Source organism: Pelodiscus sinensis, chromosome 10 (genome assembly GCF_052426305.1).
Source record: "Pelodiscus sinensis isolate ZL-2025 chromosome 10, ASM5242630v1, whole genome shotgun sequence".
Lineage (NCBI taxonomy): Eukaryota > Metazoa > Chordata > Testudines > Trionychidae > Pelodiscus > Pelodiscus sinensis.
In genome coordinates, this window is record NC_143061.1 from 54181528 (window position 1) to 54209502 (window position 27975).

General features: G+C 48.3%; 1 protein-coding gene and 1 pseudogene across 2 annotated transcripts; one reads left to right on the forward strand and one right to left on the reverse strand.

Moving 5' to 3' along the window:
* Positions 1 to 995: 995 nt before the first annotated feature.
* Positions 996 to 18036, reverse strand: LOC102458167 (cilium assembly protein DZIP1L-like). The gene is made up of 4 exons (XM_075937295.2): positions 17211 to 18036; positions 8597 to 9164; positions 7665 to 7755; positions 996 to 1800 (listed from the first exon to the last, which is right to left on the reverse strand). Exons 2-3 carry the CDS (start codon positions 8957 to 8959, stop codon positions 7750 to 7752), a joined length of 369 nt encoding a protein of 122 aa, XP_075793410.2. The 5' UTR covers positions 8960 to 9164; positions 17211 to 18036; the 3' UTR covers positions 996 to 1800; positions 7665 to 7749.
* LOC142830726 (alpha-1,4-N-acetylglucosaminyltransferase-like) lies at positions 15739 to 23058 on the forward strand (annotated as a pseudogene). The gene is made up of 3 exons (XR_016350388.1): positions 15739 to 15873; positions 18025 to 18461; positions 22429 to 23058. The product of XR_016350388.1 is annotated as an alpha-1,4-N-acetylglucosaminyltransferase-like (transcript).
* The last annotated feature ends 4917 nt before the right edge of the window (positions 23059 to 27975 follow it).

The window sequence follows — 27975 nt, forward strand, 5'->3', positions numbered from 1 at the left end:
GAACGCAGTCGCCCCCAGCAGCGCACTGCCAGAAGGGGACTCTTACGTGAAGCACTGTCACCCATTCCCAGTTTCTGACAAACAGGCTAGGGACATTCCTACCCATTCTGGCTAGTAGCCATTGATGGACCTAACCTCCATGAATCTATCTAGCTCTTTTTTGAACCCTGTTAAAGTTCTGGTCTTCACAATATCCTTTGGCAAGGAGTTCCACAGGCTGACTGTGCGCTGCGTGATGAAAAACTTTCTTTGGTTGGTTAAACCTGCTACCTATTCATTTCATTTGGTGACCCCTACTTCTTAAGTTATGGGAACAAGTCAATAACTTTTCCTTATTCACTTTCTGCACACCCGTCGTGATTTAATAAAACTCGATCACATCCCCTCTTAGTCTCCTCTTTTCTAAGCTGAAAGGTCCCCGTCTTTTTAATCTCTCTTCATAGGGTACCTGTTCCAAACCCCTCAGCATTATTGTTGCTCTTTTTTTAACTTTTTCCTCAATACTAAGATACCTTTTTTTTGGTTTGTTTTAGATGAGGTGACCGCATCTGTACGCAGCATTCAAGAAGTGGGTGCACCATGGATTTATACATGGGCAATAAGATGTTCTCTGTCTTATTCTCTATCCCTTTTTTAATGATTCCTAGCATTCTGGTTGCTTTTTTGACTGCCGCTGCACGTTGAGTGGACGTTGTCAGAGAACTATCCACAGTGACTCCAAGATCTCGCTCTTGAGCGCTAACAGCTAATTGAGGCTGTGTCTAGACTGCAGGCTTCTTTCGAAAGAGCCTCTTTCGAAAGATCGCGTCTAGACAGCAGGCGGATCTTTCGATAGAGGAAATCCGCTTTTTCGAAAGAGAGCACCCAGCGAGTCTGGATGCTCTCTTTCGAAGACGGCCTCTTTACATTGTAGAACGCCTTCTTTCGAAAGAGGAACTTTCGAAAGAAGGCGTTCTTCCTTGTGAAACGAGGTTTACCGCCATCGAAAGAAAAGCCGCATTCTTTTGAAATAATTTCGAAAGAACGCGGCTTGAGTCTGGACGCAGGGGAAGTTTTTTCGAAAGAACCCCTGAGTGTGGACACGGCCCAAGTCCCCATGAACTTGTACCTAGAGTTAGGACTATGTTTTCCAATGGGCATTACTTTGCATTTATCAGCATTAAAATTCATCTGCCATTTTGTTGCCCAGGCTCCTAGTTTTATGAAATCCTTTGAAGCTCTTCACAGCCTGCTTTGCTCTTAACTATCTTGAGTAGTTTAGTATCATCTGCACATTTTGCCACCTGGCTGCTTACCCCTTTCTCCAGATCATTTATAAATAGGTTGAAAAGGATCAGGTCCCAGTATGGACCCTTTGGGGCATAGTTGCTGGGCGGAGGAGCCGACTTGGCTGCTGAGGGCCGTGGGAGGGGCTGCAGAGTTCAAAGGTCGCTCTCCACTTCGGAAGGAGGGATTCTAAATCAGCGCTGCCAAATCTTGGGATTTGATCAAAAGTGTTTCTCTTAAAGCCCCAGCTGCTGGAGTCACGTTACCAGCGACGCTCCGCTTTCGCCCTGGGGGCGAAAAGCCTGAAATCAAGAGAAAAGCCTGAAATCAAGAGCGAGAGAACGCTGGGGGTCAGGACCCAGAAAGCAAAGAAAGCAGAACCAACGTTAGGTGTTATATGTTTTTTTAAAATACCGTCTTGCTTTTCAAGCCAATCACGTGGTTTTGAGCAGGACTGTTCTCTGGGCTGCCGTTGTGTTGTGCCTGGGACGGGATCGACAGCAGCTGGCTGTGGCTTGCAGCAGGCGCTGGAGGCTGTTGGGTTGGAGTGATGTGAGGATTAAGCTAAAAGGATGGAGCTGTTAAAACACAAGTGCTCTTGTTTCACTGCAGAGATCAGGAATTACCTGCCGGGCAGGAGATGCAAACACTGATTACTCGATTCATGCCATGTTAGGACGGGGAGAGGCCAGAGAGGAGGCGGTTGTCTCCACAAATGTAGCATGTGGCAAGCAAGGCTGTAAATCTATCCCTGGCCTCCCACGCTCTAACTGGCTGGGTGACTCCCTGCTGACATGAACTAGCCCTTCCCTTGTGTGCAGCAATCAACTCTCTTTTCCAAGCGGGGCAGCTCCTCCGACTGCCAGATCTTACATGAGATCGTCAGTGTTCATGCGGAAATTCAAGCGGCCAGTGTAGACAACTGGCAAGTTTTTCCGCAAAAGCAGATGATTTTGCCGTAAAACTTGCCAGTCTAGACACAGCCGCTGTGTTTTCATGATGCTCTAATGATCCTTAAGTTGCTTCAATATCAAGGTCTTTTGTTATCTTAATCAAAAAACAGAACTATGTAGTACTTTAAAGACTAACAAGATGGTTTATTAGGTGATGAGCTTTCGTGGGCCAGACCCACTTCCTCAGATCAAATAGTAGAAGGAAATTGTCACAACCATATATACCAAAGGATACAATTTAAAAAAATGAACACATATGAAAAGGACAAATCAAATTTTCAGAACAGAAGGAGGATGGGGGGGGAGGGAGGTAAATGTCTGTGAGCTAATGATATTAGAGGTGATAATTGGGGAAGCTATCTTTGTAATGGGTAAGATAATTAGATTCTTTATTCAAACTCAGTCGTGAAGTGTTGAATTTAAGCATGAATGACAGTTCAGAGGATTCTCTTTCAAGTGTGGTCTTAAAATGCCGTTGAAGCAGGATGCATGTAATTAAGTCGTTGAGACAATGTCCTTTCTGGTTGAAAAGGCAAGAAACTGTTTTTTCTTTGTGACCCTATCTAATATCTGTTTTGTGGGCATTGATCCTTTGGCGAAGTGTCTGAGACGTTTGTCCAATGTACATAGCAGACGGACACTTTCGGCACATGATAGCATAGATTATATTTCTGGATGCGCAGAAATATGTGTTCTTGATCTTATAACTCTTGTTATCTTAATCACCCTGCCTCCTCCAAAGGCAAAGCTGGGAGCAGGCAAACTATTGCAGTAAAGAGCTGACTCTGGAGCTAAGGCAGGTGCTTTAAGCAGATCTCAACTATGAAATCCAGGGATTCAAACTTTAGGGCAGCTACTGATCCCCTGGCCCCTCATAAATTACACCCTTGCCTTTTCCGCTCAGCAGCACTGCGATCGGCATAATGGAGAGGGTTAATAATGCCAGGGCAGTGGGGACGGACCATGTCTGCTGGTGTAGCTCAGTAACTCAGAGCTTGTATGGTTCAAGCTGCCTTATTTCAGTCCCGTCAACTCCCCCGGGCTGCGATCAGCTCCCTCTTCTTCAGCTTCTGCCTTGCTGCTTGATAGATCCCGACTGGGTAATAACCTCTCGATCAGCTAATCAGCCATCAAGGGAAGGTGGAGAGATACGATCTCCACCCCCTGCTCCTCTCTGCTCTTTTTGCAGTCTTGTTTAAGTAATTGATGACACCGGTTAAGGGGTTATTTATTTAAGGAAAGACATTGCTGTGAACGTTCTTTTGTTTTATGTGTGTGTGTATATATATAAAAGGAAGTTACTCACCTCGTGCAGTAACGACTGTTCTTCGAGGTGTGTGTTCCCGTGGGTGCTCCACTGTAGGTGACGGGTCTTCCCCAGAACCGCAGATCGGAGACTTTTTCATAGCAGTTAGCAGTCGAGCCACACGTGCACACAGAGCCTCTCGTGCTGGTGGCAGTTGACAGTTAAGCATGGCCAACCCCCTCCCTTCAGTTCCTCATCTACCGCAGAGCGATTGGACTCTGAGTAGCAGGGAGGAAGGGAGAGTCCTGGAGCATCCACGGGGAACAGTGGTAACTTCCTTTTCTTCTTCAGGTGATGTCCACTGTAGGTGACTACAAAGCGATACTTGCTGTGGCTGGCGGGACTCGGAGTCACTGCTTCGAAGCGGCAGATAGAACTGCCTTAGACGCGGATGTGTCAGTCACCAGTTGAGGCGTAATGTTTGAGAATGTGAGGTCCAGTGACCATGTGGGTGCCCGATAAATGTCTTTAAGAGGCACCCCCTTAAGGAATGCCGCAGATGTTACTGTATCACGGGTGGTGTGTGCCCTTAGGGCCATCTTTAGTGGTTTGTTACCAAGGGAGTGACATGAGAGGATGCAACTCGTTATTAACTTCGACATGTGTGGTGTGGAGAGTGGGTTGCTCCTGGAGTAGTTTGCGACAGAGACAAAGAGGCGTGGGAACTGGCGAGAACGTCTGCGTTGTGTTGATGTAAAAAAGCCAGGCCCTTCTGACATCGAGGATGTGAAGCATGGCATGTGTAGTCAATGAATGTGGCTTTGGAAAGAACGCAGGTATTACTATAGATTCGTTAATGTGAAATCAGGTGTTGACTTTAGGTATAAAGGCTGGATGTGGTCTCAAAGTCACTTCATCTTTAGTGGAGACCGGGTATGGGGGCCCCACCATTACGGCTCCTAACTCGCCCACCGTCCTTGCTGACATGATCGTCCCCCAGAGAAAGCACCTTCATTGTGAAGAACAGGCGAGGGCATGTGGCCATAGTTTCAAAGGGGGCCCTCATAAGGGTCTTCAGGACCAAATTCAGATCCCAAGGGGCATCGTACTCTACGCGGTGGGAAGAAGTTCTGAAGGCCCTTAAGGAATCTTTTTATCACAGAATGCGCAAACCCCAGTGAGTCTTCCCTGCAGTCGTGAAAGGCTGTAATGGCTGACAAGTGTTCTTGTATGAAAGACATTGACAGGCCTTCACTCTTTGTATAAGTAGTCAAGTGTCATGTGGATTGGTGATTTGTCTGGACTGGGTTCTCTTTGATGACACTACGATGCCAAGCGTTTCTTTTTGCTGGTAAATTGCTCTAGAGGTGCGTCTCGCTATGCATGAGAACGTTTGTGACCTGTTCCGAACAGGCTGCTTCTGTGCCTCAAAACCGGACAGAAGCTGGGCATGGAGATGAAGGGGATTAAGAATGCATCTCCCCTGGAGAGCAGGTTAGATAGGTTTAGGTTGGCCCTTAGGAAAATTTCCCGTCAGGGTGGTGAAACACTGGAATAAATTGCCTAGGGAGGTTGTGGCATCTCCATCTTTGGAGATATTTAAGAGCAGGTTGGACAGACACTAGCACTGAGGGAACAGAGTGTTCCCCACCTTATTTTGTTTGCCTTTGAAGTGGTAATAAAGTATCAGTGATCTAAGATGAATTGAGGTCAAAAGGTTGAAGGTTTTATCTATGAGGAGAAAATTGCCTGAAGCGGTGGGAAGACTCCGTCTATAGCCAAGGGTGGTAGATGAGGAACTGAGGGGAGGGGGTCCGACCGCGCTCAACTGTCACCTGCCACTAGCACAAGAGGCTCTCTGAGCTCGCGCAGCCTGACTGCTAACTGCTATGAAAAAACAAATGGTCTGGTAGCACTTTGAAGACTAACAAAACATGTCGATGGCGTCATGAGCATTCGTGGGCACAGCCCACTTCTTCAGATGACTGGAGTTTTGAGTTTAGGATGTGCAGACCCAAAATAAATAGGAGAGAGGGGGGGCGAGGAAAGAAAAGGAGGGGAGTGAGAGACAGGGAGTCTACACAAAGAGCTGTTTGCACCTTCAACGACTGTTAAGTTGATAGTGTCCCAACCATCCTTCATCATGATTGAGTCCATTAGCATGTGAATTGAATTTGCGGATGAACTCTAATTCCAATGTTTCTCTGTGTATCTGGCTAGTAGAACTGGTTTGTGACAAGACAGCCACTTGAAGATCTTTTAAACAGTGATTAGGAAGATTAAAGTGTTCCCCAATAGATGTCTGTATGTTTCCTTTACGTATATCTGATTTGTGTCCATTGATTCTTTTTGCAGAGACTGTCCCGTTTGTCCAATATATATAGCGGTGGGGCATTACTGGTATTTTATGGCATAGATCAAATTGCTGGATGCTAATGGACTCAATCATGATGAAGAATGGTTGGGTCACTATCAACTTAATAGTCGTTGAAGGTGCAAACAGCTCTTTGTATAGACTCCTATGTCTGGAAGGATACCATCAATTGACTTTGATTCTTATCTGCTTAGTTTTAACTACCCAATCTTCAGATACTTACTGATTCCCTCTAGCCCCCTGTTCCCACTCTCCTCCTTTTTTCCCTCCCCCCACCCTTCTCTCCTATTTATTTTGGTTCTGCACATCCTAAACTCAAAACTCTGGTCATCTGAAGAAGTGGGCTGTGCCCAAGAAAGCCCATGATACCATCTACATGTTTTGTTAATCTATAAAGTGCTACCAGACCATTTGTTGCTTTTTTTCTGTACAGACTAAATCGGCTACCCCCTAATGCTATGAAAAAGTCTCCCATCTATGGCTCCGGGGAAGACCCGTCACCTACAGTGGAGCACTCACGAGGACATCACCCGAAGAAGAACACAAATTTGACTAGCTAGCAAAGTATTAATTGAGCTCATTTGAAATAGGAAGTGAAGGTGAATGGAGTTTAGGAGGTTTAGTAGAGGATAAAATGTAGCCAAGTAATCAGCTAGGCAGTGATCCCAGGATCCTATGAACCAGGAGTGTGGTGAGCAAGACACGAGAAGTCATTCTTCTGCTCTACTCTGTGCTGATCGGGCCTCAACTGGAGTGTTGTGTCCAGTTCTGAGCACCACATTTCAAGAAAGATGTTTAGAAATTGGAGAAGGTCCAGAGAAGAGCAACAAGAATGAAGAAGGTCTAGAGAACATGAACTAGGAGGGAAGGCTGAAAGAAATGGGCTTGTTTAGATTGGAAAAGATAAGACTGAGAGGGGACATGATAGCGTTTTTCAAGTACCTAAAAGGGTGTTACGAGGAGGAGGAAGAAAAATTGTTCTCTTTGGCTCTGATTATAGGACAAGATGCAATGGGCTTAAATTGCAGTCAGGGAGGTTTAGGTTGGACATTAGGAAAAACTTCCTAATTGTCAGGGTGGTTAAACACTGGAATAAATTGCCTAGGGAGGTTTTGGAATCTCCATCACTGGAGATATTTAAGAGAAGTTTGGATAGATATCTGTGAGGGATGATCTAGATCAGTGTTTCTCAACCAGTGGTACGAGAACCCTTAGGGGTACTCGAGGGAAGTCTGGGGGGTACGTCAACCCAACTGAAATTTGGAGAAAACTGAGTTTTTGTTTTAAGTTTTACAACGCTTTCTTATTTTGGTACTTTTTGCACCCAAAAATTTCATCACCCACCCAGCTACGATTAAGTTGTTTAAACAAATGTGTTGCAATGGTAGGAAAAAAAATTGTGCATCTGAAAACTTATAGGTACTTGGGGTACTTACAAATAGTTTTTAAAAAAGGGGGGTAGGTAATTTTTTTAAAGGAGTATTTGATTTAAAAAAAGGTTGAGAAACACTGATCTAGTTGGTGCTTGGTCCTGCCGTGAGGGCAGGGGTCTGGACTCGATGACCTCGTGAGGTCCCTTCTGGTTCTAGTGTTCTATGATCCTATGTTTAATGTAATGTTTAAGACATTTAATAATATAGTCAGGGGAAATGTAATGAACAACACAAACCACAGTTTTCTGGACTTACAAGAATCACAAATAGCTAAGGAATTGTGGGTAAGGAGGGGAAAGGAAAACATCCACCAAAAGCAGGGTGTTCAAAGCCAGGAAATTAAGCTGCATAAATATTGTTAAACAAATTGTTCAAAAGAAAACGTTACTTACCCAGAGGTACCAAAGACCCAGCCTCCACTCGGTCCAAATTCCATACTCTGTCAGTCTGACAGACGATGCTTTTAATACGGGATTTCTAAATCTACAGGAAGTAAAAGGCCACTGGATGAATGTTTGACTAGCAGCTCACAGATTGTGGTAAACCAAATACAGGCTAGATCTCCCTGGTCCCCCTCAGGACCTGATCGGTCCCAGATAAAGGATTTTTCCGGACCAGGGGAGGTCGTTTCTGGCTCCCCACCCACAATCTCCACCCCCAGACCCGGCCTGGCCCATCGGCCTCCCAGCCAGCCCCCCACCTCCTGCAGACCCTGCTGCCCTACTGACTCCACTGGTGCCTCCCTGGCCCACTGGAAGGGGGAGGAATTAGACAGTAGTAAAGAGCCCCCCCCCAAATGTGGGGGACCTCCGCTCAGAACCCTCCTCTGGTTGGGGAGAAGGGAGCTGACCAGGGATCTGCCACCTGCTAGGGGCTGCTCCAGCCCCAGGGCTAGAAATCCATTCGCACTGGCTCAGGCCCAACTGATGTTTAGTGAAAGAGAAATGGCTCCAACAGGAGAGCCTGGGGGAGACCCACCTGGAGCATCCCACGGCCCCATCGTTCAGGGGGCTCACCTGAGATGTCACATCCTTTGTCCTCAATGGGCAGAGGGGCTTGACCAAGGTCTCCCAGCACCTGGGTGAGCGCACGAGCCACTAGGGCCATGACACAGCCAAAAACGTAAGCGCATGTCTCACACAGGATGGATGAGGGCATAACGGGGAAGTTTTCCCCCTAGCGCCGGGTCTAGGGCACAGCAGCAAGGGACCAAGTTGCCAGGGTTGCTGAGGTGAGTGGGGAAAAGGCTCCTTCCCCTCACTCCCCCCTTTCCCCAGAACAATCTAGGCTGGGAGGTTATTTTTGCCCTCTGCCTGGAGCTCACCTTGTGGTAGTTATTGGTCCCAGCCTGCAGGAGGAGTTGTTGGGTGGCAATCATCTTCTTCCGCCTCCGGCTCTCCTCCTTCACCCCCTTCAGCTCCTCCGCCTGCTTGTCCAGCTCCTGCCTGGTGCGCTTCAGCTCCTCCTGGGCCATCTGCAGCTGCAGCGTCACGCTGGCGCTCAGGTACTCCTGCGAGTGCAGCAAGTACTCGATGGTCAGCTGCGCCATCTTCAGGACCTTCAGGAGAACTGGGTCTACAGGCTGCTGGCAGTGCGGGCACTTCTCCGAGTCCAGGTTACAGAAGGTGACGCCGACAATGTTCTCCTGGAGCGTGGTCACGTCCAGCTCCCGGGCCACCCACTCCATGTCAATGGCACTGAACCATCTCTGTCTCGGCGGGACTGGAATTTGAAGGTGGGAATTCCGCCAGCATTGGCCGGCATGTTCCCAAAGACAACCCCGCTAGTTGGGTACGTCTGTGTGTGTGTGTGTGTGTGTGCCCAGGCATAGCCAGCCACGGAGGTGTGAAGACAGGACAATGCAAGGGGTAGTATGTATTTTGGAAGAAAGGCTGGAAAATAAGAAGGGAAAGGCCGGTAAGTTTATTTATTGTTCTTCACACACTGATCTGCACTGAGTGTCCACATCGACCGTGCGTGGACACAGAGCCATCCTTCCTTTGCATGCCTTCATGACTAATCATATAATTAATCATCGTGATAGATCATCTGATTAATTGCACTGTTAAACAATAATAGAATACCCTTGATTTCAATATTTTTGGATGTTTCCTACATATTCAGAGAGTGCTCACTTTATTTTTGATTACAAATATTTGTACTGTAAAAGTAAATAAATCAATTTCTCCCATTGCAAGTACTGTAATGCAATCTTTTGGCCAAGAAAATTCAAGTTACAAATGTAGAATTTTGTACAAAATAAAACTATGTAAAACCGTAGAGGCTAGAAGTCCACTCAGTCCTACTTTTTGTTTAGTCAAATGCATAGACAAACGTGTTTGTTTTCATTTGCAGGAGATAATGTTGACTCTTTTTATTTACAATGTCACTTGAAAGTGAGAACAGGTGTTCGCATGGCACTTCTGTAGCCTGCATTGCAAGGTATTTACGTGCCAGATGCTCTAAGGATTTGTGTGTCCTTTCATGCTTCAACCATCATTCCAGAGGAGATGTGTCCATGCGGAGACGGGTTCTGCTCAATAACAATCCAAACCAGTGGGGACTAATTAATGTTCATTTCACTATCTAAGTCAGATGCCATCAGCAGAAGGTTGATTTTCTTTTCTGAGGGTTCGAGTTCTGAAGTTTCCATATCAAAGTGTTGTTCTTTTAAGATTTCTGACAGCATGCTCTATACCTTGTCTCTCTTAGGGTATGTCTACACAGCAAAGTTATTTCGAAATGACAGCTGTTATTTCAAAATAACTTTACTAGCATCTACACAGCCAAATCGTTATTTTGAAATTAAGTCAAAATAGCGGAGCGCTTACTTCGAATTTCGTAAACCTTATTCCATGCCAAATTCGAAATGGCTATTTCAAAATAAGTGCTGTGTAGACACTTATTTCAAACTAGGGGGCCTCCAGCCTTCCCAGGGTGCCCCGGTGGCCATTCCAGCCTCAACCAAGAACACTCCTCTCCCTCTCCCACTCTGAAAGGGGTTGACGCTGGCCTGTGGCAGCTGCAAGCCTGCCAGCCCAGAGCCAGCAGTCACTGCCCCTGACCCAGTGGCCCCAAAACATGAGCCTGCAAGCCACTGGCAGCCAGCCCTCTACAGCTGCCCAGGAGTGAACATCCCTGCTCAAGCAGGTTGAGCAGTGTCCTTTGCCTCTCAGGCTCACAAGTCCAGCAATGTAGGTGTCCCACTCACACGCCCAAATTTTCTCCGTACTCCACTCATGGTCACTGCCCTTGGTCAGAGCAGACCAGAGCTCAGAGGTGATCGGCAGAGCTCATCTCCCATCCTTAGGCAGTGGTGATAGCAAGCATCTCACCCACTTCCTTGGTCACTTGCTGCTACTCCCGCCAGCCGCCCTACTGGCCACCTGCTCCTGCCAGCCGCTTGGAGGTGGGAGAGGGGAAGAGAAAGGGTGGGAGAGGGAAACTTTGGAGGAGGGAGCTGGAAGGGGGAAGCAAGGGGAAGAAGGGGGAGGGGAAGCTCAGGGCCCAGGGTTGGGGGTCTCGCCGGACCAACTTGATTTTCATGCAAACCTGCTCCTGGGTTCACATGTGGCCTTTGGTGGCCAGCCTGGCAGCTATCCTGCCATAGATGGCCACATTCTTCCATCTAGTGCAGAGATCATGGACATTGGGGGCATCCCCCCTAACTGAATAAGGTCCATGATCTCCACCCTGGACCAGGAAGGCGCCCACCTTCTCCAGCCCCTGTCAGGCTCCTGGGAGCTGGCAGACTGCTCCTGGGGAGCAGTGGAGGGCTGGCTGCCAGTGGCTTGCTGGCTCATGTTTTGGGGCCACTGGATCAGGGGCCCTGGTGGCCACTGCTGGCTCTGGGCTGGCAGGCTTGGAACTGGCACAGGCACTGTGGCCAAAGTCTACCCCTTTAATGGCTCCGGGGCTGGGGGAGAGGAGAGTAAGTTTTCCTGGTTGTGCCCAGAGTGGCCACCAGGGCTCCCTGGGATAGGCTGGAGGCCCCCTATTTCGAATGAAGTGTCTACACCGCTCTTAATTCGAAATAGCTATTTTGATTTTGGCATTACTCCTCATAGAATGAGGTTTACCAAATTCGAATTAAGCGCTTCGAATTCATTTCGAAATAGCGGTTTGCTTGTATAGACGCTATTAAAGTTCATTCGAAATAATGGCTCTTATTTCAAATGAACGTTGCGGTGATTTCAGCTCTTTATCCGCAGGGCAGGCCAGCAGAAAATAAAGAGACTCCTTGGGTACGTCTAGACTACAGGGTTTTGTCGACAGAAGTTTTGTCGACAGATACTGTCGACAAAGCTTCTGTTGACAAAGAGCGTCTAGACTACAACCAGTTCTGTCGACAAAGCAAGCTGCTTTGTCGACATAACAGTGTGGACGCAAAGGACAGTGTAGATACAATAACGCCTTCTATTGACAGAACTCTGTCAACAAAAGGTGTTATTCCTCGTAGAATGAAGTTTACATACGTCGACAAAACTGCTGAGTTTTGTCGACGTTATGTTGACATAACTCAAAGGCAGTGTGGACGCAGGTATAGTTTTGTCGACAAAAGTCCATTTTTGTCGACAAAACCCTGTAGTCTAGACACACCCCTTATGGAATATGTTTTAGGTCTATCCTTAGAACAGGGGGGAAGTGAGACAGGTTGAACCAGTCTCACAGCTCATGCCTGCAGAGCATATAGCCAGCTAACGTCGTGTGGTGCTTCTCCCCACCCCATCCAATCCACTCAGGTCTGGAAGGGGGAGACTTGTCCATCTGAGACTCTTCGCAGTGACAGTGTCTCTCCTGCAAGCACTGGTGTCATAGTCTACAATTCCTACATTTAGGGTTAACATGGTTTGTGACCCTCACAATAGCCAAATTAGTTACAACAGGCAAAACATCATTCTAATAACTGAGCAGCTATCAGCCAGACAGCAGTAATTGAACTGGATTTACAAACCACACCCCGGATTTCTTCCCCATTTCAGCAGGAACTGGATTTACATAACAGCTGAATACCTTACAGGGCTAAGCCCCTGAGTGAGCATAATCACACCCAGGACTTCTCTCCCTTCCAGCTAGCTGCATTGGAAGCTGAGAGTCACACCCTGTGCACATGTGTAGTTGGCAGGATTACCAGATAAGCCTGGTTTATTGGTTAATTGCACAGTTGTTCATGCGATGGCATCCCTAAATTAACCCAGTCAGGAGAGAGCAAATCCCAGCCACGGGGCATGTGCTGCAAAGAGCAGCAGGAGACACCTCAAAGATGCCAAAGTCTGGAACAAAACCTCGCCCCACGGTAGGTTTTCCCCCTTCCCCTTTACCGGACGTGTGTCCAAGGAGTGAATCCCAGCTGGCAAGGGCCTAGATGCCACCGGCCTCCAGCTCCAGGCAGGTCCATGCCAAAGGCCCAGCATGCGAGGGCAGGGCAGAGTGACTCCAGGAAGGGCCCCCGCCCCCCCACCAGCACCCCTAGAACTGAGCTCATAACTTCAGGGTGAGTAGGTGGAGCCTCCAGATTGTTCCCAGACCGGAAGAGCCAAGAGCCTCCATAGGCCACAGGAAAGATGAGGAGGGGGACACAGCTGTGTGCTCCCAGAAGGGATGGAACCTCTGGTGGAAGGGGTGGGCCAGCCCTCAGTGCCAGTAGGACCATGGTGCACCCCACTGCCCCCCACTTCAGAGCTGCTGGAGCACGTGACGTGATGATCCAGTGGCCATTTTATGGGTCCAGGGCTTTGGCTGTCACCACTACTGCAGGCTGCTGGCTCCCCAGCCCTCCCATCTCTTGGGTGGAAACACACGTCTCTTTCTCTCTCCTTCCTGACCGGGTATTTCCAGGCAGCACAGCTCTCGGCCATCTCTGAGGAGAAACGCCAGGCAGGCCAGCAGAGGAAGTCTGACCACTGGGGAATTCATAGTGCAGGCAAATGGTCTTTCAGCCAGGGCCCTGACCAGGGTGGAGGGAGGGGGCAGGGCACAAAGCCATGGGGCAGAAAAACAGGGAGGAGAATCATAGAATCATAGAACTGGAAGGGACCTCAAGAGCTCATTGAGTCCAGTCCCCTGCCCTATCTAATTTGCCCTTAAATATCTCCGGCGATGGAGATTCCACAACCTCCCTAGGCGATTTATTCCAGTGTTTCACCACCCTGACAGGCAGGAAGTTTTCCCTAATGTCCAACCTCAACTTCTCCTGGCCAAAAAGAAAGAAAGAAAGAAAGAAAGAAAGAGAAAAACCCCACGCCTGGACAGTGAATGGGGTGTTTTCTGTGTGGTTGAACTCAGCCTTTGAAATGCAATTTCATTTCAATGTTCTTGGTTCGCTAACTGTATTTTGAAATAAATAATCTGGCAGAGGTTGAATTTCCACCAATAGGCCAGAATTAGCAGGGACCTCCCAGAAAAATCTTGATGTAGTTTAAGACCATAAGAGCAGCCATTCTAGGTCATAACACGTAGCCCAGAACCCTGTTTTCCGACTGTTATGGAGTGTCACTCATGCAGGACTGGTAGCCAGGTAGGCCTATTACCTACCTGGTAGCCTGCCCCTGAAAGGAGAAAGAGGGTGGTAGCTACAGAGGGGACTTTTCAGATGGCTCAGCATGACCTTGAGTCCTTTGGGAAGAAGGTGCCATGGGCTGGGGGTGGGTGACTCTGGGCAGTGGGGGGGGGCCTCTGGGCTTAGCTATGTCAGAGGCAGAGGAGACGATACCTGCCCCTCCCACGGGGAGCCATCTGGAGCGGGGAGTGTCTGCGATAGGGCATCCACCCAACACAGATTACAAAGCAATAGGATTAACTCTACAGCCCACACTTTGAGGAAGAGCCCAGGAGCAGACACCTGAGTGCAAGCAGGCTCATGTAAGCAGGAATATACAACAAAAAAGTTTGCACCAGAGAGGCTGCTGCCCATACAGGGCGGTCACACCCTGGATAGAGGGAGGAGCGTCTGGAGCGGATTGAACCAGAACCAGGAGCTGTAGGAAGCCGGGCAGGGCAGGCAGTGAAGGCGGGGAGAGGAAAGAACAGAGCTGCTGGGCTGAACGTCCCCCCACCCAGCCCTGGGGAAGTGGCCCCAGCAGGGCAGCGAATGAGCAGAGCCCTTGGGTCACTGTGGGAGGGAGAGATTGAACGAGCCGCGCCCTGGCAGGGGAGCGCTGCAGGACCGGGCTGGCGGGCAGGGACCAGAGGAGATTTGGTTCCGCAGTGGGCGAGGGGCTGCAGGGCAGAGCGAGAGAGAGGACGGGACGGAGGGAGCGGCAGTGAACAAACCGTGGAGGAGAGGGGGGCCTGACGCGCTAACCCCCAGGCTGAGCGGCGGGAGGCACCAGACAAGAGGTGAGTGGAGCGTCCTGGGACCCCGCCTTGGTGGTGCCAGGTGCGTCGGAAGGCAGGAGCAGAGCAAGGCAATGCTGAGGGGTCCTGTCACCCCATCCCGGCTTGGGGCAGCCTGCGTGTCCCTGCGCCTCCGAGCACGGGGCTCCCCTCCGGGCCCTCCTGGCCAACAGCCAGTGAGGAACCTGCCCTCCCAGAACCGACCTAATTCTTTTGTGAGCCCAGCTCTGCTTCTGGCCTGTGCACGTCCCCGGCAATGAACTCCACAGGCTGCCTGGATGTTGGGGGGAAAGGTCCTTCCTTTGGTTTGTTTGGAACCTGCCGCCTATTCATTGCATTGGGAGATCCCTGATTCTTATATTATGTGGAGGATTAAACAACATTTCTCTATTCACTTTCTCCACATGTTCATGAATTTCTCCTCCTCTATCATCTCCTGCCTTGGTAAAATGATTTCTAATCTCAGCAGTCCCCATTTTTTCATCTCTCTTCATGCTGCAGCTGTTGCGGACTCTTAATTGTTTTTCTTGCCCTTTTCTGAACCTTGTCCCAATTCTATGTTTTTTATATGGGGCAAACTCAACTGCCGGCACTATTCAGGCTGGGGGCATAGGCCAAATCATGGATTTATGTAACAGTGTGATGATATTTGATGTCTCCTTATCTAACCTTAGCTGCCTGTTAATTTTTTTGGCCGCTGCTGCGCATTAAGTGGATGATTTCAGAGAACGCTCCCCAATGACTCCACAATTGTTCCTGTGTAGCAATAGCTAATTTAGACCTCAGCATATTCCATGTATAGTGAGGATTATGTGTGACAATGGGCGTTTCTTTGCACATATCAACACTGATTTGCAGCTGCCAATTTGTTCCGCCATCACCCCATTTTGTGAGTTTCTTTTGTAACATTTCTCAGTCTGCTTTGGACTTAATATTTTGATTAATTGTGTATTATCTGGAAACTTTGCCACATCATGGTTTGCCTTGGTTTTCCAGATCACATATGAATATGTTGAAGAGCATCGGGCTCAGGACAGATTCTTCAGGTGGAACCTGATATTTATTTCTCTCCACTCTGAAAACAGACCATTTATTCCTACCCTTTGTTTCCTGTCTTTTAACCAGGGACCGATCCACGACAAGCCCTTAATGGTCTTTGGTGAGGGACCTTGTCCGAGGCTTTCTGAAAATCTAAGTACGCTATCTCTACTGGATCATCCTGGTCCACGTGGTGGTTGACCCTCTTCAAAGAATTCTACTGGATTGGTGAGGCAGGATTTCCCTTTACAGAAAGCCATGTTGACTCTTCCCCAACATATTATGTTCTTCTGTGTCTTATAATAGGTGTGCAGTACCTGGTACTTTGTATTCTGATCTGATTAATTCATTAAGAAGATATGTTGCAGACAAATCAATTCAGGTGTATCTCCTTGTGGTAGAAGTAGAATGCACTCAGTTTATTCGCAGGCTTAGTGAATATTTAGATGGTTAATGCAGACACCTCAAATCCACAGCTGCCAACAATTGCCCTCATGCTAGACACTGGAATGGAATCCAGGAAGGTCTGGCTTTCTCTTTTAGGCTATGCCTACACTACATGCTTCTTGCGCAAAACGTCTTTTGCGGAAGAGTTCTTGCACAAAAACGTCTTGCGCAAGAGCACCTCCACACCTCAAAGCACATCGCAAAAGCTCTTGCGTAAAAGCACACGTGAAGAACTCTTGCGTAAAAGGGAGTTATGCCTTGTAAAAGGAGGTTTAGTTATGGCAGAAAATACCCTCTGTTCTGCTGTTTTACTCTTGATTTCCTTGTGCAAAAGTACATTTGAGGTGTGGACGCTCCACGGGCTTTTGCGCAAAAACTTTCCAGTGTAGACGTAGCCTGACAGCCTTATCCTCAAGATAACACAAGTGGCCCCTTCAGCACAGGCTGCTGTTCACAAAGCTCTGGCTGGCTCATGAGCATTGTGAGAACTATCTATAATGGAGATGCACTAGTAACAAGCAGTCAAGTGGCCCAACCACAGGGAACATACCTGAAATACTGGCCAGTCCAGACATAGGGGCAATTCTCCCTCCTTCATGCAGCAACTTTTGATCCACCGAGGTTCTGCAGAAAGGCAATTTTCCCCTCTCCTGATATCCACATCTCCACGTCAACTGTGAATGAGCCACTTCCATCCTGACTTGATTAGCCTCACTAACACACGTAACTTTTTCCTTTTGTTGTCCTTATATAGTGCCCTGTCTCTGTGACTTCCACTCCAATTCACCTGATGAAGTGGGTTTTCCCCACAAAAGTTTATGCCCTAAGAAAACTGTTAGTTTCTAAGGGTGCATGTACACAGCACCCTAAACTCAAAATTGCATATCTTATTTCACCCGGGCCTGTCTTATGTAAAATAGATTTCTCTTACTGCAGCTTCCTGCACTGTGTGCTTGGGTGGTAATTTAACAAGCTATAAGGATGAGCAAAGCTAAATCTCTTTTTCTAGCAACACCCAACACAGCAAACAACCTGGGAGTTTACTTGTCAACTCACATTTATACTAAAACTATAAAGAGAGTCCTGAGCAATGAAGCATTGCAGAGTGAATTACTTACGAGACTCGCCAGTTGATCGTCTCTGCCATATCCACATCTTCAGACACGACATTTTCTCCCAGTGAACAATTTTCCTTCTGATGTTTCAGTCTCAGAATTAGCCCCCGCATCTTCTTCTTGCCTTGCTTCCAGTTGACACGTTTTCCCCAGGGAATGGAATGTTTCAAAATGTTCCCAAAGAGGGTCTCTTTTACATGCCGGAGCCAGGAAAGTTTTTTTCTGTAGCGAAAGTGTGGAGGGAATAGAGAAATCTGTGGGTGTCCTGAACAATGCCTTCTCTTTTTCCTTCCAGTCAATCCACGGTTCCTTTCTATGTTGCCTCAGTCCTTTTTCTATCTCTGTTGTCTCTCTGCCTTTAAGACAAAGTCTTAACTAACTCCTCTGCCCCAAGATCAGCCACCATGTAAGCACAGAACAAACCAATCCGACCCGACCTGTGTGCCTTTGCACTTGTCACTGTAGTTTGCTGACAAATGGAAATTGTAAGCCGAGGACTCTCAAGAAGCAAGAGCAGGTAGTGAGGCTGGGCAGACTAGAGCCAGTCATTCCTGTTTTATGAGACTGTCAGTGTGAGCGCAACATGTTTGTGATGAGGCGTAATTGTAACTTACTTTCAAATACAAAATTTGCTATTTTATTGAGGATTTTTAAAAAATCAAAAAAATCCAATTTACATTTAAAAAAAAATCGGATTTTTTTTATCTGCCCTAGAAATAATCCAAAGTAATAATAACACTTGAAATCCTGTCTTCTTGTATTTGTCTCCCATCGATAGTCAATGAACCGCTAACTCTGACTCTTTGTTTTGGTTAAGACTCATCTGTCCAAGGACAAGCAAGAATGTTTAAGAAAATGAAAATAGGGCTCGGGCTCACTCTTCTCTTTGCCCTGGCCTTTGTCTATAAACGTTCCCGGCCGCCTGGCTGCCTCTTCTCATGCGAGCGGAGTCCTGAGCCGTTCCTGACAGAAAGGGACGTCATGAGCCGGGAGAGCGGCATCATCTTTGTGGAGACCACAGACCGTCTTGAGCCTCCTCCGTTGGTTTCATGTTCTGTGGAATCTGCTGCCAGGATCCACCCCGACAAACCCATTCGTTTCTTCATGAAAGGGCTGAACAATAACACATCGCTGGATTCAGAGTCTATGCCCGCAGCCTTATCGTCTCTGTCTGCCATGAAGAATGTCTTCCTTCTTCCTCTCCAGACAGAAGCTTTTTTCGAGGACACACCTCTGCTCTCATGGTATCGTAAGGTGAGAGGGAATATTAAGGGGGGAATATTTTTTGAACAAGATTCATGTAGAATTGGAGGGAAATGAAAGGCTTGGCACATTTTTGTTCAAGTTTTGAAGCTTGTCGTCGTTTTGCTGCACTCAGTGTGGACCCCTTTTCATGACACTTTGCCCTTTATTAGTCCAACTATTTAGTGAAATTGTTATGGGCGCTGTCCATTTCCTGGTGGCGGGAGATATGGCAAATGGACCATTCCTATCATAATTTCGATAACCACATTTTCTCCAAATGGTGAATCACCCCTTTTCCAGAAAGGCAAGAGGTCGATACTAACATTGTATTTGAAACATTTCAGGCAGCATGAATTCAAAGGCAGGATTTAGATGGGGGCTAATTTGGCTACGACAAATCAGGAAAGAGATCTTGGAGTTATCGTGGACAGTTCTCTGAAAACTTCCACACAGAGTGCAGCGGCGGTCAAAAAGGCAAATAGGATGCTAGGAATTATTAGGAAAGGGATAGAAAATAAGACCCAGAACATCTTACTGCCCCTGTATAAAACTATGGTACGCCCACATCTTGAATACTGTGTACAGATGTGGTCTCCTCACCTCAAAAAAGATATTTTGGCCTTGGAAAGGGTTCAGAAAAGGGCAACTAAAATGATTAGGGGTTTGGAACGGGTCCCATATGAGGAGAGGCTAAAGAGACTGGGACTTTTCAGTTTAGAAAAGAGGAGACTGAGGGGAGATATGATAGAGGTCTATAAAATCATGAGTGGTGTGGAGAGGGCTGATAAAGAAAAGTTATTTATTAGTTCCCATAATAGAAGAACTAGAGGACACCAAATGAAATTAATGGGTAGCAGGTTTAAAACTAATAAAAGGAAGTTCTTCTTCACACAGCGTGTTGTCAACCTGTGGAACTCCTTGCCAGAGGAGGCGGTGAAGGCTAGGACTATAATAGAGTTTAAAGAGAAGCTAGATAATTTCATGGAGGTTAGGTCCATAAAAGGCTATTAGCCAGGGGATAAAATGGTGTCCCTGGCCTCTGTTTGTCAGAGGCTGGAGAGGGATGGCAGGAGACAAATCGCTTGATCATTGTCTTCGGTCCACCCTCTCTGGGGTACCTAGTGCTGGCCACTGTCGGTAGACAGGATACTGGGCTAGATGGACCTTTGGTCTGACCCAGTACGGCCGTTCTTATGTTCTTAGGATTTGCTGTTTGGGAAACACGACTTCACTGCTTGCTGAGGGCGTTTGACAGGCATGAAAATATCTGGGCACAAGCTCTTCTCCCCAGTGTGTACACAGATGTCGCTGGCTGTTCCCCTTTGTCAGTGAGAAGGGGAAATGAAAGCGGAGAGTCTGGAGAATAAACAAGCATCAGAGTGCGCTATTGATACACCCATTCTCCCCCTTCTGCCCCCCCGCATTGCCCAAGGGCTGAATTCCTCTCTCACTCTTTATGCTCTGTACAAATTTCCAGGAGGGGCCTGTTGCAAAGTGAATGCGACAGACCGATCCATCTGGGTAGAGGCTTTCATGGACAAGCTGATGCATCTGACAAAGCGGATCTTTGCCCACAAAAGCCTATGGCCAATAAATCCATTAGTCTTTAAGGTGCCAGTTGCTGTACCTTGTACAGGCTGTCCTCGCTGTACGTCCAACAGATGTACCAAGAATCTTGGCTTTATAGCAAAACAACGGAAAGCGGGGAATTGTTTTCCATTCCATTTCCGCAAACTGGGGAGGGGGGCTTGACACGGCTTAAGAACAGGGAACGGGAGGACTTACAAGGTATCGATTCCTACAGGCGTCAACGCCTTTCGTGGGGAAGGGATGTATGCCGGGTCAACTTATAGCGGGGATGCCCTGTAACCTATCCTTTAATTCAACTTCTCTACCAAATGACTGGCGGATAGCTAATGTGACACCAATTTTTTAAAAAGGGTCCAGAGCCGGTCCCAGCAATTACAGGCCAATAATCCTGACTTCACTACTCAGCTATTTGGTTGAAATTATAGTGTAAATATTGCCAGACCTATAGGTGAATATAATTTGTTGGGGATGAGTCAACATAGTTTTTGTAAAAGGAAACGAAGCATCATCAATCCACTAGAATTCTTTGAGGGGGTCAACAAGCATGTGCACCAGGGGGATCCAGTGGATACTTAGATTCCCAGAATGCCATTGACAAGGTCCCTCACCAAAGGCCCTTAAGTACAGCAAATGCTCAAAGGATAAAAGAGAAAGTCTTCTCATGGATTGGTATCTGGTTAAAAGATAGAAATTGAAGGGTAGGAGTTAGTGGTCACTTTTCAGAATATAGAAGTAAATATTGGAGTCCCCCCAAAGTCTGTCCTGGGACCAAACCTATCCAACAGAGTCATAAATGTACTGGCAAATCATGGCCAACCGTGAGGTGGCAAACTCTGCAGCTGCTACAAAACTGCTCAAGATAGGTAAGTCCCAGGCAGATGGTGAAGCGCTCCAAAAGGATCTCTCAAAACTGGGTGACGGAGCAACAAATTGGCGGATGAAATTCAATGTTGGGAAATGCAAAGTAATGCACCTTGCCAAACATAATCCCAACTGTACAAGTAAAATGATGGGGACTAAATTAGCTGTTACCACTCAAGAGCGAGATCTTGGAGTCATTGTGGATAGATGTCTGACAACATCCGCTCAGTGTGCAGTGGCAGTCAAAGAAAACAAACACAATGTTGGGAATGATTTGGAAAGTGAATTTAGTAAGGCAGAAAATATACAAATCCATGCTGTGCCCACATCGGCTACGTCTGGACTGCAATCCTCTTTCAAAAGGGGCTTTTTTGGAAAGAATAAAAAGCCTCTTTCGAAAGAAAGCATTGAGACTACCAGCAGATTTTTCAAGAAAGCACAGTTTGCATGCAATGGCGCCTTTTTTTGAAAGAGCACTTTCGAAAAAAGGCATTATTCCTTGTAACATGATGTTTACCGTGACTGAAAAAACTGCCATGTCCTTTTGATTTGCTTTCAAAAGAACGCAGCAGCAGTCTAGACACAGGGGAAATTTGTTGGAAAAAAGGCGACTTTTTTTAAAAAGAAACCTGTTGTCTAGACACACCAATCCTGAATACAGCATGGCGATGCTGTTGCCTCATATCAAAAAAGTTATATTGACATTGGAAAAGCTTCAGAAAAGAGCAATAAAACCAATAATGGGTATGGAACAGATCCTGCATGAGAAGACATGAATAAGACTGGTACTTTTCTGCTTGGGAAAGAGGCCACTAACAGGGCTGGTGTAGACAAAGGAAGAGATATTTACTCCTTCTCATTACACAAGAACTAGGAGTCACCAAAAGAAATTAAAAGGCAGCTGCTTTAAAACAAACAAAAGGAAACATTTCTTCAGCGAGTGCACAGTCAACCGGTATTTTTTGCCAGAGAATGTTGTGAAGGCCAAGACTATAAATAACAGGGTTCAAAAAAGAGCTAGATACATTCATGGCAGGTACATCCATCAACTACAATTAGCCAGGAGGGGTAGGAATGGTGTCCCTACAGTCTGTCTGCCAGAAGCTAGAATGGCCGACAGGGAATGAATCACTTGATGGTTACCTGTTCTGTTCATTCCCTTTGGGGCACCTGGCATTGGCCACTGTCTGAAGACAGGATCGTGGGCTAGATATTTAGTGAGACCCAGTATGGCCCTTGTTATGTTATTACGATTCAGATTCTCTTTATGTTGTAATTGTTGGGTGTTTTCTTTACCTTGGGCACACTCGTACAATGACACTGAACAAAAGCTCCATCTGCTCTTGGCTTTTTCCAGCACCGTGTCATGCCTGAACAAGAAAAACATCCATTATTTGACAAAGGGATTACAGTTAGGACAGTCGCGGCTGAGAGTTTTATGCAGTACGTAGCTAATAGGAGCAGGTGTTGACAAGTTTCGAAATGGAATTAATTGCATCTGTGTGATCCTTTCCCAACTCTACAGGCAAATCCAGCCCAGGAAAGGTACTGGCTTATTGTCACGTCCGACGCTAGCCGGCTTGCACTCGTCTGGAAATACGGTGGGATCTACATGGACACCGATGTCATCTCCATCAAGCCTATTTTGCTGGAAAACTTCCTGACGGCCGAGGATTTCCAGTGGTCCAGCAGTGGCATTTTTGGCTTTTCTCGCCATCACAAGTTCATGTGGGATTGCATGGAGGATTTTGTTCAAAACTACAGAGGAGACATTTGGGGCTACCAAGGGCCCAGGTTACTGACAAGGAGGCTCAAGGCGTTGTGCCCTGTAACCACTTTCCATAACGTGGAGGATGTAAACTGTCAGAATATTTCCTACTTACACCCTCAGCGTTTCTACCCCATCCCCTGCGCACAATGGCATCGGTACTTCGAGGTCTGGGAGAAAAGCCCCGAGTTCAACAACTCCTACGCTCTGCATCTGTGGAATCACATGAACCGGGAGCACAAGCGTGTGGTTGCAGGAAGTAACACCTTAGTGGAAAATCTCTTCAAAACATACTGCCCCACCACGTACAAGGTTCTTATTCAGGGCCCAGACGGCAGTGGTCCATAGGCAACAAATGAAGACCGAATGACAGCATTAGCAGAATGAAGCCCTTACGGACCTGGGACTAAATCAATTGTGCACAACACATAGCTCTTCTTCGTCAGACTCTCAGCCTTTTTCTGTCTGCCGGTGACTTGGTAGGACAGAGCCTCTCAGAATCCACCTCTTCTCCTAAGATTCCCCAGGGCGTAATGAATTCAGTAGGAAGCGGGGAGGTTGCAAATACCATTGTGATGATTTGATAAGTAGGGCTTGTCCTTTCGGGAATGGTTTTCCAAAGCACCTAAGTGACCTTAGAGCCTGAGTCCTGTTGTGAAAAGTCATGTTGGGTTTGGGAACCAAAACTCCATTGAAAATCGGGGCCACTCAGGAACCCAAGGGCCAGACGTTCCCAGGCATTTGGTGTCTGCAGATGCCCCTAAGTGCTTTTGAAAATCCCATTGGGCATCTGTCTGCATCTGTCTGCCGAAATGCCTTTCAGAATCTGTCCCCGTAGATGCATTTGGACATTTTGCCCAGTCACTTGCTGTGAGTGTCCTGCAGCACCTTGTGCGATGAGCCTGAGGCTTTGCCCTGCTACTGAAATATCGATGTTCAGTGACTGTGAACACAAGGATGCCCAGCGAACAACAGCCCACACCTCCCGCCCCCTCCAGGTGTTCACTATGATTGTTTGCTTCCTTCTCCTTTGCTTCCCCCCCCGTACAGTGGGTGCAGGCAGGGGGTGCTCCAGGCCTGGAGAGACTACTCCCATCCCTCGCATGCCGCAGGCAGGGGCTTCTTGTGCTTGTCCGCAGCAGCCTCTGTCTGTGGCCCTGGAGGGATGGTGGATGGGCACACATCCCCAACCCCATCCCATATAAATCAATTACATTCAAAGTGGGGACGCTCCTCCGGCTGCCAGACACGGCCCCACGGACGGGCCGGCAGCTGGTCCCGGGTTCCTGAGATCCACAGGCAGCTGCAGCTGCTTCCAGGGCTCCCTGCCCCCAGGTCACTGGCTCTGCAGGCTGCCACTGAGCAGATCAGCTCTGCTCCCAACCTCTACCCTCTGTCCCCCTCTTGCGCCCACAGCCCCTCCCACATCTGGCACCCCTGCCCCAGATCACAATCCCCTCCTCTCCTAGGTCACATCCCAAACCCCTGCACTCCAGTCCCCTGCCCGAGGTCACAACCGCCTGCTTCATCCCAACTCCATCCCAGACTCCCGCACCCCAGTCCCTTACCCCAAGCTCCCTCCTGCACCCCACCTCCATCCCAGACCCCACATCTCCATTCACGTCATGCAGGAGTGCAGCCCTCAACCACTTTCCAAAATCTTGGACTGCCCCTCCCCATCAAAAATTATTGGCCACCCCTGCTTTAGGGCCATCATAACGTCAGCCTCCGCCTGCACAAGATCGCTCTCAGCCAGGGCCAAACTCACACCCGGCAGGTTCAACAGGCAATCAGCTAGAAGCCGGGCAGTCGGCTGCACCAGCCTGGCCCACGAATCGGACAGAGAGGGGAACGTCGTTGGCACATTATCGATTTGTTCGTCTTTGAGACGTCCCTGGTGGAAAGAGCCGGGCCAGCCACACTCCCAGCCAGCCCCGTTCACACGAGGACAAAACAGGGCAACAGAGTCCAGCCCCCTCTGGTTCTCCGCCCAGGACGGGGGCAGCATTGAAAGGGGTTGGGTGAGAAGACACCACGAGGGACCTCTAGTTCCATGCACGGCCAAGATCTAAACCAGGGGTGGGGAACCTAAGGCCCGGGGGCCAGATTCGGCCCTTGGCTCGCCTGGATCCGGCCTCGGAGGCTCACAACTCCCAGCATTGCAGAGCCCTCTCTCCCCCGCTGTGTCCCCACGGGGCTGGAGCACACAAGGGCAAAACTGGACTCATGCACTCTGGAAGCAGGCACACTGAGGGCCAGACAGGGTACAATTCTGCAGGTGGGAGATTGGCTGGGGGCCGGTTGTGCTGGTGGGGCAGGGCAGCATGTGAAGTGCTTTCCCTCCATGTCTGCCACACCCTGCTTCCACGGACAGTGCTATTTCCAACCCTGCAGGAGCCTGCGGGCGGAATGGGGGTAGGGGGTGGTCATGCGGGTGGGACAGTGCGGCAGGTCACGCAGCTTCACGTCTCTGTCTCCAGCACATCCCCTTCCCAGGAGAGCCCTCACCGCCGAGTGTCCAGTCTCCAGCCACTGGGGAATTTTGCTACTGGCAGTTGCCAATGGCCCTCGTGCCATCAGAGGCAGAAACGTATCTAGCTCATTCCTGAAGCCAGTCAGGTGCTTTTACCCCCACTGCTGCCCTGGAAATACTCTTCCAGAATCGCACTCCTCTCATTCTTAGAAACGGTTGCCTAATTTGGAGGCAAACCTTGTTCCTGGACAGTTTATAGCCATTTGGTTCTGTGTCCACATTGGCCATTCACTTAAATAACTCCTCGCCCTCCCCGATAGTTCTCTTTGCATGAGTTGATACAGAGCAATGCTATCACCCCTCAACAGCGGCGCCATTTCCGATTTCTTTGGGGAAGGGGCTTTAACCAGGATCCCATTCCACAGGGCACCTGAAAACTTTTGGTTTTTTTGCAGGTGATAATTTAGAAATTAATGGACCGGATCAGTTTGCCTAATTCTTATATACACGCAAAAATAGAACAAATGCCAATTATGCCGTATTTTCAGTGTATGTGTCAATTTAGAACAATCACTAGCAAGGGATTTCCAATCGCAGAGCTTGAGGGGTCAGGTTTGGAACCTTAACACAAGTGTGATGCTTTGTACACTGTCTTTAGCAGCGATAAATCAAATCTGTTTAAAATCTGCTCAGCCTTGCAATTACTGTGATTTTGTAAATGTCTTTTGATCCACATTGTGAAGAGGACAACGAGAGAATTAATTTCTTCCAGGAATGATTAAAATTAAATAAATTACTGAAAAACAAACAACACTCCAGATACAAAATACGCATGCTTAATGCCATGTTCTCATCTGGGCAGGGAATAATCAGCAAAATTCAATTTGCCAGATTTTTTCTCAATCAATAGTCCACAGTCATTTAAACAAAAAACAGTAGCCCTAAAGTAGGGAAATCTATTCATTTAAACAATGTGTTTACAGTGAGCCCTCGCTACTTCGCGGTTCGACCATCGCGGATTCACGACTTCGCGGACTTTTTTCATTACGTATGTATATATTATAAAAGATATATATCGCGGATTTTTTTAATATTTGTGCCTGTTTTAGTTTAGGGTACTGTAGTACATGCATTAAGTGTTCTGTACATTAAAGGGTGGTTTGTTAACAGTACTACGTAAAGGGAGGGTTTTAAAAGTCTGAATATACATGTTAAATAAATACGTAAATATGGTGTCCCTACTTCGCGGATTTTCAGCTATCGCGGTCGGGTTTGGAACCTATCTACCGCGATAAACGAGGGTTCACTGTATTTTAAAAGAATCACTATGAAGAGTATAAGTAAATGATGGATGTTAGCAGCTCAGATCTATAGGAAACGGATTTTGTCAGCCACGTCTTGACTTGGGTTTATTTACGTGCACTGAATGGCATTCGCAAAGTGTAATGAATAAATACTAAGGATTAGAAGGAAGTTCCTAGCATGTTGATCTAAGGATTTGAGTATTTACAAGGGACTCAAGGGAGTGAGACTTGGCCACCCTGAGAGCGATTAGAGAGGAAGTAAAGAGGCGCTATGATTGATGGGTCACCGGTTGGCAGAGAAGGGCGTGCAGCCCAGCAAACCCAGCTATAAAATGTCCGGCTGCTTAGTGGAGCATTTGTTTGTCTCTTTGCATGGAAAGTCCCCGCGGGAGCAAACAGGAGAGTTTTCAGCGAAGTTGAAGCAATGTTTGTGCTGTGACGGCTCAGGGGCGTTTCCTGACAGCAGGGAGAGATCCCAGGGTGACACTTTAGCTCTGCTGCTCTTGCAGGGACTCACTGACACCTCCAAAGCCGGGTGACCCTGAACGTGCCAGGGGTCGCCCCCTCCCGCCAGAGCAGCCTTGTGTCTGCTGGTGTCACGGGGCTCGCTCCTTCCAGCCTCCCTGTGGGACTGAGGGCAGATCATGGTGAAATCTGCAGCAATCACCTTCTGAGCACATCCTTCCTCACCCACCGCCCCCTCAGCCTGTGTCCCTCCATAGATGGGGAAAAAAATGGCTACCAAAATGCCCAGCCCCGCTATTGGCTCCACCAGAGGCACCTCTGCATTGCTGTGGGAAGAGCGAGGGTGACATGGGGGAGGAGAGGAGGGAACTGCCCTGTCACTCAGTGGGGCTGAGTCTGGAGGCGTGTGGAGGGGGAAGGGCCCAGAGAGGAAGAGCAGCTGAGGTTGCTGGAAAATATTGGGAAATTGCACCTTGAGCTCATCACTGCTGCATATGGCAATAGTGGGTCTTCCCCTCCTCTTCCTCATCTGTGTCACCAAAGCACCTGGGAGCAGGGCCCCACCGCGCCAGGGGCTGCACAAACCCACAACGAAAAGACGGACCCTGCACGAGGGACTTCACTGCCCAGAGGTCGGAGCGCCCAGGTGCATGGAGCGCTCTGAGCCTGCGAAGGGACAAGGGAGTGTTCACTGGGATCGATTAGTATCAGGGCTGGGGACACACGTTGCCTGCCGGGCCTACTGCGCCCTTTGCCGCCCCGTCAGCGGCCGTGATGATTATTGAATCTCCCATGAGTGTTGATCCTGCCCCCTATTCCCATTCCTACCCCCCAACCTTTCCAGCTACTTCAGCTTTCTAAGGGCGAACTTTCAGCAGGACCAGACCCAGCCTGTTGCATTCACAGCAGCTGTCTGCCCGGCAGCGCCCAGGCATGCGGGTGGGAGTCAGGGGGAGGGAGGCACCCGGAGGTGCACCCCTCCCGCCCCCAGTGTGTCTGGGCGGGGGCTGTGGATTCACCTGGGGGGGCGTTGCAGGGGGCTGTAGATTCACCTGGGGGGGG